General features: G+C 44.8%; 1 protein-coding gene across 1 annotated transcript; it reads right to left on the reverse strand.

Annotated features, from left to right (window-relative positions):
• Positions 1–3,269: 3,269 nt before the first annotated feature.
• Positions 3,270–10,622, reverse strand: LOC119142079 (olfactory receptor 10AG1-like). Its single transcript, XM_037374790.1, is given in 3 exon segments — positions 3,270–3,398; positions 9,875–10,061; positions 10,063–10,622. Coding segments are annotated over 3 exon segments (876 nt in total).
• Positions 10,623–10,951: the final 329 nt, after the last annotated feature.

Consider the following 10,951-nt stretch of genomic DNA (forward strand, 5'->3'; position numbering starts at 1 on the left):
AGCAAAATAATAGCAACAGAGACAAACCATGCATTAGAAATAGTCCACAAACAGCAGGGAGGAGGGAGAGGAGTAACAAGCATTACAGTATCTATTAACTAACGGAATGCTTATGGAAATAGGGATAAGATGCACATGCATGCGCTCTGCTGAAAGGGAAAAGAGAAATAGAAAGAGCTGTGCCGCACATCCTGCATAGGTGATGTCCCTGGTGTCCCAGAGGGAGTTGGCCATGGCTTTGAGTAGAGTGGTGGAGATGGAGCCCAGGTCGAGCAGTGAGAGACTGAAAAGAAAAAAAGACATGGGGGTGTAGAGGTGGTGGTCACAGCTTACAGTGGTGATGATGAGGCTGTTGGCCAGGAGGGCAGCCATGTAGATGCCCAGAAAGAGCCAGAAGGTCAAGAGCTGCAGCTCCCATGTGTCTCCAAAAGCCAGGAGGAGGAACTGGGTGATGCAACTCGTATTGGACATCTGCTGCCTCCAACCATAGGGTCCTGTTCATGAAGCAAACATAGTGACAAGTCAGGAAAGACTACCGTGAGCCAAGGTAAAGCCCTTTCTCTTAGATCCGACCCCGCTGCCCCATGTCCCCCCCTCTGCCGTGCCTAGGAGAGCTCCCTTCAGAGCCGTGGCTGGAGCTGTGCTGAGTGCTGGCCGAGTGTGCTGTGAGGAGCAGGGGCTGTGCCCGCTGGCTGCCCAGCAGTGAGCCCTGCTCTGCAGCAGGGACTTCATGGGAACTGTGGGGGCAGGGGCCAGTCCTGGCCTTGGACTTGGTCAGACCCAACTGCTCCCAGCGCAGAAGGGCCTGTCAGCATCTGCTCTGCCCATGCTGAGCAACGGCCATGGCCAGAGTCAGGTCAGGTTTTTGTGCTGTGCTCAGGGAGAGCAGAGTGAGTGCTGAGAGGCAAGGGCACTGTCTGTGCCTTAGGGCAGTGTGAGGGAATCTGGTGTGTCCCTCCAGCTCCTTCTCAGCTGCCCAGCTCTGCTGGATGAGGAGGTACCAAGGAGCCTGGAACTTATGAGCTAAAGTGTTGCAGAATGGATGAGAGAAAACGGCCACGGATCCATGGAAGGACTGTGTGACACAGCACTTGACATGAGTTTGGAGTGAACCAGACTAGGCCGCAGTAAAAAAGTTACTGCAATAATGGACAATGGACAAGGAAGATAAGGAAAAGGTCAATGCTGAGCTTGCAGAAGATGTAGCAACTAACTTTGAGGAAGGCACGTAGAGCACGGAGCTGAGCTATGTGACCAGTTAACCGCAGAAACAGCAAGTAGGAGGCTGTACGAAGACGTAACCGTTAGGGCTTAGCCTATCAACATATGACTAGTAGGCATAATTAACTGGAATTGTATAAATGCCATAATTGCGCCGTAATAAATCGGAGCTTGCTTTATCACTCATACTGAGTCGGCTGCTTGCTTCCCCTCGCTCGTCGCAAGTGGCGCCCGAACAGGGACCCCCAATCCCTGTTCTTCACCGGACAGCGAGGACGGAGAAGCACTGGTAGCAGCGACCAGGGAGCAAAGATCGACTGATGCTGGCATCGTATCTCGATCCGTGCTTGAACCACGTTAATCAAGGGAAAGGTTCGCCGTCCGTCAGAGGCTACCCAGGGAAAAAAGGCTGCATCTTAATCAAGGAGAAGAATTCTCTTAATCAGGGAAGAATTCTTTAAAAAGCGCGCTATGGAAAAAGAGGTAGCACTCGCTCTTTTACAACGCTTTTTAGAAAAGCGGGGGGTAAGCCCATTAAAAGATTTAGCTGGGCTAATTACGTTAGGTAAAGCAAAAGGTTACTTTAAAGATCCTGAAAGTATGTTTGAAATAGAAGAATGGCGTAATTATGGGGACTGTTTATGGGATTTAGTGATTGACGATGATAAAGTTGCTAAAAAGTTAATGAAATCTTGGAGAGAGGTCATTAACTGTTTAAAACGTTACAAAGTTGAAAAACAAATGGCCGCAGATGCCACTAATCGGCTCGAAAAAACTGATTCAACAGCGGGGCGTTTTACAGCAGGAGGAGATTACTTCAGTCCTCCTGCTTCAGGAATTCCTGTCCCTGTTGTTCGTCAGCCCTCAAATCAACCACCTCCTCCTCCTCACACAGAGAAAGAAGTTTGTCCTTCGGCACCGTCTCAAGATCAGGTGCAGGATGGCTCGCAAAGTAACAATTCAGAGGAGGAGTCTACTGAGACTGAGGGAAAAACGACAAGGGGACAGTTAAAAGATAAAACATTTAGTAAACCGTTTCACTCACCCCCGCACCCACGGTTAATTCGAGTCAGTTGGGACAAAATAGTCCGAGAGGCAATGGAGCAGAAAGATTTTGATGCTGTAACTCAAATTAATTGTCAAGCTTATCCCGTGATTTATACTATTGATAATGCAGGAGTAATGACAGGAGAACATCATACTTTAGATTGGAAAATTTTAAATCAACTGCGAAGTACAGTTAATGACTCAGGTTTACATGGTGAACCTACCCGACAAATGTTAAACTATATTTGGGGAAGTGGAATATTGTGTCCGGAAGATATAAAAAATATTATGAGACTTATTTTGAAACAATCACAGCAATTGTTATGGCAAGCTCATTGGCAAAGGCTTTGTGAACTATCTGTACATGCGTCGCGTGACCGTTTAGCAGGAGTAACCGTAGAACAATTGATGGGGTCTGGACCTTTTGCCTCAATAGAAATGCAGATGCAAACTGGTCCTGATGTACTGTTAGAATCTATGAAACTGGCGCGTGAAGCATTACAAAAAGTAAGAACAACCCCTGCTACACCTTCATATATGTCAGTTAAACAAGGCAGGGATGAGTCTTTTGCCTCTTTTGTAGACAGAGTCACTGATGCAATCAATCGCGCAGATATAGCAGATTTTATGAAGGGACCATTATTGAGGCAGTGTGTATTAGAAAATTGTAACACTTATACAAAAGGCATTTTAGTTACCCTTCCTCTAGATGCTTCTGTTGAAACTATGTTAGAAAGAATGAGCCGAGTGCCTGTAGGACCTCAAGCTTTGTTAGTCGAAGCACTTAAAGAGGTAGGAGACAATTTAGTTAAAACTCAGCAGCAAGCTTTTGCAGCCCTCGCTCCTTTAAAAACATCAGATGAACGGCCAAGTAAGAAACCACCTCGAAAAGACTTTATTTGCTTTCGTTGTGGACGTCCTGGACATACGCGTCGTCAATGTCGAGAGCGCCACCTATGGTGCAAAAATTGTCAAGTAGATAATCACAATACTGCAGCCTGTCAGTATTCGGGAAACGGGAAGCGGAGCGCCAGGAACCGCGGCGCGCCGACCCCAATAGCGGCTCCAGCAACCTGCACATCGATGACTGTCCCCGGCCGACATCCCGATCGACAGTCAACGATGCCCACCTTCAACCAGCAACAAAGCTACGACCGGCAACCCGAGGGAGCCTCGGACTGGATTTGGCAACAGCAATAGATATTACTCTCCTTGATAACCATCCACAGAAAGTTGCCACAGGGGTGAGCGGGCCCATTGTGATCGATGGACAATCTCATGGAGCTCTGTTACTAGGTCGCTCCTCCAGTGGACTTAAAGGACTCTTTGTATTACCCGGACTTATTGATGCTGATTATGAAGGAGAAATTTTCATAATTGTTCAAACAAGTTTTCCACCTATTTATATTCCAAAAGGTAGCCGCATTGCACAATTGATTCCACTCCAACAACTCACTCGACAACTATCGGCAATTTCTAATACTGATCGGAAAATAAATGGTCTTGGATCTACCGGGGGCCTAGCTATGTTCACCATACCTATGAATCAACGTCCAGTTGTTCAAATCACTCTTATACATGGAACTGACAAAAGGGATATGTCTGCGCTTTTGGACACTGGTGCTGACATTACCATCATTGCTCGTGGTCAATGGCCCTCTTATTGGCCATTGCAACATGTCGCCGGAGGCGTAGAAGGAGTAGGAGGGATAGCACCTGTTCAGCGCAGCCGACAAAAAATAAAGATTATTCTGGACGACAGATCAGCAATGCTTCATGTTACGATCATGCCCCTACCTAATGGAGTAAATGCACTCGTCGGAAGAGACGTTTTAAACCAGCTGGGAGTCATACTTACTACCAATTCACCTTTTTAGGTGCGGTCACTGTCAATTGGACTTTCCCGATTCCTTTAAAATGGCTGACAGAAGAGCCCGTTTGGATCGGACAGTGGCCGTTAAAAAAGGAAAGTCTACAACAAGCACATTTATTGGTCCAAGATCAACTACAACAAGGACATCTGCAACCATCAACTAGTCCATGGAATACACCAATATTTGTCATTAAAAAGAAATCAGGGAAATTTCGATTACTACATGATTTACGTGCCGTTAATCAACAAATGCAAGCAATGGGAGCACTACAACCAGGCCTCCCAAATCCTGCTATGCTGCCCACTGGATGGCATTTATTAATTATTGATTTAAAAGACTGTTTCTTTACTATTCAGTTACATCAGAAAGACACTCAGCGTTTTGCATTCACCTTACCAGCAATTAACAGAGAAGGACCTGACCAGCGATTCGAGTGGACTGTGTTACCTCAAGGTATGAAAAATAGCCCTACTCTATGTCAATTATTTGTTGATAATGCTCTTGCTCCTATCCGAAAGACTTGGCCTCACGTCATCATTTATCATTACATGGATGACATTCTGTTTGCTCAAGAGCAACCTTTCACCCCATATCAGGAAACCTTTGTACAACAACAGTTAGAGGTGTGCAATCTTGTCATAGCAACTGAAAAAATTCAACGTTCTCCCGTATGGAAGTATCTAGGTTGGAATATTACCCAATCGCAAATCAGTCCACAAAAATTATCTATTTGTCAAAAACTGTCTACTCTCAATGATGTTCAAAGATTGCTAGGTGATCTTCAGTGGTTACGTCCGGTAGCAGGAATTACTAATGATGAACTCAATGTTTTACGTCCTTTGTTGAAAGGGACAGACCCATCTGCTACCATTTACGTCACTGCAGAGCAACAGCTTATGATTCAGCAACTCAGTGAGAAAATTTTGCAACGAGCAGTGGATCGCATTGATCCACGTCTTCCAATTGATCTTACTGTTCTACATGGACCCTCCCACTTTATTGGTGCACTTACACAGTGCAAAAAGAAAAAGGGGGAGAGTGTGCGAGTACTGGAATGGATTTTTACAAAAATGCAGCCAAAAACCACCATTCAAGAAAAAACGCAGAATTTAGCAGAAATCATTCGGAAGGGAAGAACTCGGATTCTACAGATTACTGGCATGGAACCTAGTATTGTATATTTGCCAATACGGCGAGACGATTTAGAATGGTGGTTACAGAATTCATCAGATTTGCAGCTAAGCCTATTAGATGAAGCTTTGGAAATCAAGGTTGAATCATTAAAGGCACCCATATTGAAATGGATCAGCAATTATGACTGGTTGAAACGTCCCAAACGAACTGAACAACCTTTAAGGGATGCTGTCACAGTTTATACTGATGCAGGGAAGCGTTCTAAGAAAGCAGCAGCAACATGGTATGAAAACAGCCAATGGCATCATCAAATACTGGTTGCAAAGCCAGGTGACTCATTACAGATTTTGGAATTAGTAGCAGTGGTATGGGCATGTATCAGATGGATGCATGAAAAGTTAAATATTGTAACAGATTCGTTATATGTTGCTGGGATTGTGAGTCGAATTGAAGATGCGTATCTCAAGGACGTACAAAATCAACGATTGTTTGAGTTGCTTCGACAGTTATTATCAGCAATAAAGCAACGCACTCAGCCGTATTGTGTAATCCATATTAGGAGCCATAAATGGGCTGAAGGATTAGGAGAAGGAAATGCACGTGCTGACCAACTTGTTTCTATGGCCGCTCCAGTAAGTGAATTTGTTAAAGCTCGAGAATCGCACAGCATCTTTCATCAAAATGCACGAGGACTCCATAGACAATTTGATGTCACCATGGAAGAAGCAAAAGGAATTGTACGCGCTTGTTCTACGTGTAGTCATCATGGACCGGGGTTAAGCGTGGGGGTAAATCCTAGAGGACTTAAAGCTAGAGAAATATGGCAAATGGATGTTACTCATGTTAATGAATTTGGCAAATGGAAATATGTACATGTTACCATTGACACATATAGTAAGTTTGTATGGGCTACAGCACAAACAGGGGAACGAGCACTCCATGTAATAAGACATCTGACAAGTTGTTTTGCTGTTATGGGTGTACCGCAGACAATCAAAACTGATAATGGCCCTGCTTATGTTAGCGAAAAAATGAGGCGTTTTTGCCAGACATGGGGGGTGCGTCATATTACAGGTATACCTCATTCTCCTACAGGGCAAGCAATTATTGAAAGAACACATCAAACTTTAAAACAATATTTACAAAAGTTTGTTGACATCATAGATATTCAAGAAAGACTTGCTAAAGCTCTTTTTGTATTAAACCATTTGTGTATATTTGCTGAACAGCAAGACCCACCTGTATGGGTGCATGGGTATACTGGATTACCCAAAACAGACACCCCGATGTTTGTTATGTATAGGGACCCTTCGACTGGTCTATGGAAAGGGCCGGCAGAAGTAAAATATTCTGGAAGAGGTTATATGTGTGTACTTACCCCCACAGGACCACAATGGATTCCAGCCAAATGGACCAAAGCCGCAGTGACCAATACATCGGTGCCTAAATAAGTAGTCTGACCAGTCTTAAATGTATAGACTGGAGCTTTGGAGACAACAACATCAAGACAGATTATGTCGGGCACCACGACCAGATGAAGAAAAACGACTTGTAGAAAAGCTGACATATATTATTCTTCCCATTTTATGGCAGCTGCCTCGGGAGATACAATATCAATTACCCTCTGATAGATTGTCTTTACTACACTTTACCCGTATTTTGCATACTTTGCAAGACCTCTTTGGGCAAGGACCAATACAATTAGAAAAATTTTGTCCTATATGTAAAACTGTTTGCAATTCAAAAATTACATTTTATTGTGGATATTGTAAAAGAGTTGGAGTGTTTAGACGAAAAACTTTATGTTCCTGGGTATGTCCACCCTGTCAAAATAACATTTTACGTTTTGGCTTTGGTGGAACTTCCCTTTTGACTGAAACACCTGCTCCCAATTTTACAGTTATCAACAAAGCATTACAATCTTATGAGGCTTTTGAACAATTATTTTTGGCAGAATTACGCAATGAATTTATCTTTTGGGTTCGCATTGTAAAGAAAAGTTTTGAGTCTCATATCATACAACATCATTGCAAACGTGGATGATGGCATTGTTTTTGGGAATTAGCCTGTTGAATATTGTCGTTGTTTTCACTTTACATAGTATAGAGCCTAGACAAAATATGTGGGTTACGTGGGCAAATCAATCAGGAGTTACAGATTTTTGTCTTTCCCTGCAGAAAGCAAGTGATCCTTTCCGAACGTGTCTAATTGGTTACCCTTATATACATTGGCCTGATTTTGAGCCTTTGGGAGTAAATTATACAGCCATAAATCAATCATATTTGGCCTGGTTAGACTGGAAATATAATGACATGAATTTTGGCTTTGGTGATAACTGTACCTGGTGGAACAGTACACTTATTAGAAATACGTATTTTTTACAACAATTGATTTACCATCTAAATGAATCAATCCATTTACCTCAGCAAGAATTAGATCTATGGGGCTCTTTTCCAGCCGCTGGGCCTTTAGTAAATGTTAGTCAAAAACTTAATTGTACCAGAGTTCGCCCCCTATTTCGACCTATCAATGGCTCAGGTGCTGTCATGTTTGGAGATGAATGGAAACGCATCATGCACCGTGACAATGTAATACAATTTTACTTAGGATATCAGAATGTATCAGGGAATTCTAGCCATTGGAACACCTCAAAATATGCCGGTGAATTTGATGTGGAAAGTGTTACAGCGAAATTATTACCAGAAGGATATTTTCTAATATGTGGAGACAGGGCGTGGCCTGCCATACCATTTCGTCCCGTGGGAGGACCCTGTTATATTGGCAAGTTAACCATGTTTGCACCCGCCATGCGTGACTTGGTAAGACAAGCGAATGAGAGTAGAGCAAAACGCAGTCTTCATGACTTAAAGCCAGATTGTAATGATAATGTAAATCTTGGCACAGTGGCTGGAACTGTAGCTCTTTCATTTTTTCTTCCCGGTGGCGCAGCAGCTGCGAATTGGGCTAAAATAAAGACTCTAGCTTGTTGGGCAGTGAAACAATTTAATTCTACGACGGACATTTTATCAGGTCTTGCCACTGATGTTGATAGCTTACGCCACGCAATCTTGCAAAATAGAGCTGCTATAGATTTTTTGCTTTTGGCAAATGGGCATGGATGTCAGGATTTTGAAGGCATGTGTTGCCTAAATCTTTCTGATCATTCACAAAGTATTCATCGACAGTTGGAGGAGTTAAGAAATCGTATGCATCATGTCAAAGAAGGTTCATCAGGCATAGATTCTTGGTTTGCTTCTCTGGGCATAAATGGATGGTTAAGAGACTTGTTAAAACAGGGTTTATCTGTATTGTTGCTTATTGTTTTACTGTTGCTTTTGTTACCTTGTATTCTTTCTTGTATCCGAAAATTGTTTGAACGTGTTACCCAATCCTTCCTTGTCCAAAAAGAAAAAGGGGGAATTGTTGCAGAATGGATGAGAGAAAACGGCCACGGATCCATGGAAGGACTGTGTGACACAGCACTTGACATGAGTTTGGAGTGAACCAGACTAGGCCGCAGTAAAAAAGTTACTGCAATAATGGACAATGGACAAGGAAGATAAGGAAAAGGTCAATGCTGAGCTTGCAGAAGATGTAGCAACTAACTTTGAGGAAGGCACGTAGAGCACGGAGCTGAGCTATGTGACCAGTTAACCGCAGAAACAGCAAGTAGGAGGCTGTACGAAGACGTAACCGTTAGGGCTTAGCCTATCAACATATGACTAGTAGGCATAATTAACTGGAATTGTATAAATGCCATAATTGCGCCGTAATAAATCGGAGCTTGCTTTATCACTCATACTGAGTCGGCTGCTTGCTTCCCCTCGCTCGTCGCACTAAAGGCTGTGATAGCTTATAGAAGAGAGAAAACTTGTGTATTTTCAGGGAAGGCATCTGCATGGTAGGGCACAGTGGGTGGTGCCCCTATCTACCCTGTGTTAGTGTTCTCCTCAGCATTCCTCCACTGCCCCAAGCCCCCTCTGTCCCTATGTCTCCATCCTGCAGCTTTCCCTGCCAGCAGCTCTTTCTCTGGCCCCATGGTTCTTCCCTGCCAGCGCTCAGAGAGCCCAGCTCAGCCCCTGTGTGCCCAGCTCTGCCCTGCAGCTGCTCCCTGTCTGCGTGCCTGAAAGAACAACAGGTCACCCAAACCCTGATGGAAAAGGAAAGGATATTTTGATGTGGAAGCTAGTGGGGAGTGAAGGCACTTGCTGAAATTCCTGGTAAACCTGTGTAATGCTTTAATAGTCTGTGCCCCTGGTCTGACCTCCACAGCTGAGTTTCCATTCCTAACAAGCCAAGACACAGAGAAGTGGACACACAGATTCAGGAAAGCACAGAGTGAAGCAGGGAACCCCTGCAATGAACATGCTCATGACACGTCCCCTTGGAAATGACCTGGGCCTGAGCTGGGGTTGTGAGTACCTCTGACCCATGCAGCACCCGATCACCAGCACAAGGACCTTGCCCTCAGTAGGGTTGCTCCTTCCACCCACAGCTTCTCCCCACAGCCCCACGGGAGCTCCTGGGCAGGCTGAGAGCTGCCCCTGGCAGGCGGCAGAGCCCCTGCCCCAGCACACAGCCCCCTGGGCTGCAGGGACCCTGAGGTGTGAAGAGCAGGTGGAGAAAGCTTTGTGTCTGCCCAGAACTGAAGGCATTTTCAGAATTGCCCTGATAATTGCAATGTAAGAAATAAATATGAAGGAGGCAGGAAGGACTGCAAATACCATGATGATGGTGTACAGCATCACATGGTTCCAGAAAGTGTCTGCACAAGCCAGTTCTAGCAGGGGGGACATCACAGAAAAAGTGGTTAAGGTCATGGGATGCACAGAAGGGTAAAGTGAACACCTGGTAGGTCTGTCCTACTTGCAGTGGTACGACAGCCACCCATGACCCCACCACCAGTCTGATGCAGAGCACCCTGCTCATGGTCAGGGTATAGTGCAGGGAGTCACATATGGCTACGTAGCGGTCGTAGGCCATGGCAGCCAGGAGTAGGCATTCGATGCTGCCCAGCAAAACCAGGAAATACAGCTGGGCAGCACAGCCAAGGAAGGAGATCCTGCCATCTTCCCTCAGGAAACCCACCAGCATTTTTGGCAGAGTGACCGATGTGTAGCAGGTCTCCAGGAAGGACGAGTTCCTCAGAAAGAAATACATGGGGCTGTGAAGGCTTGAGTCCACCACTGTGATGAGAGCAGTCAGGCTGTTCCCTATGAGGACCACAAGGTAGATTACCAGGAGGACTGTGAAGCACAGGCCCTGCAGGCCGGGCAGGTCAGAAAACCCCACAAGAATGAATCCAGATCCAACAGTGTGATTCTCCAAGCCTTTTCTTCGGGGCATTTTCCCTATACAGAGCAATCCAAACAACAGGCTCTTAGAGGATGATGATGGCCTGTCCACCATCACATAGGCTTCAAGCCTAGAGAAAGACTCCAAACACCAGCATACACGTGATTGCGGGATTAGGTGAGGTTGACCAAGGCCTGCATGAATGTTAGGGAATCTAACAGGGGTTGCTTGATGCAGGGAGCTTTGTAAAGAGAGGGGAGAATGGAATCCTTGAGCCTCAATGACTGGGTTTTGTCATCAGGAAAAAAGAAACTTGACTTCTTTTTAAAGGTGATTTTATTAAATAGAAGACCTGGTGACTGATGAGAAGAAAGGAATTA

The sequence above is a fragment of the Falco rusticolus genome, unplaced genomic scaffold (assembly GCF_015220075.1).
Source record: "Falco rusticolus isolate bFalRus1 unplaced genomic scaffold, bFalRus1.pri scaffold_221_arrow_ctg1, whole genome shotgun sequence".
Lineage (NCBI taxonomy): Eukaryota > Metazoa > Chordata > Aves > Falconiformes > Falconidae > Falco > Falco rusticolus.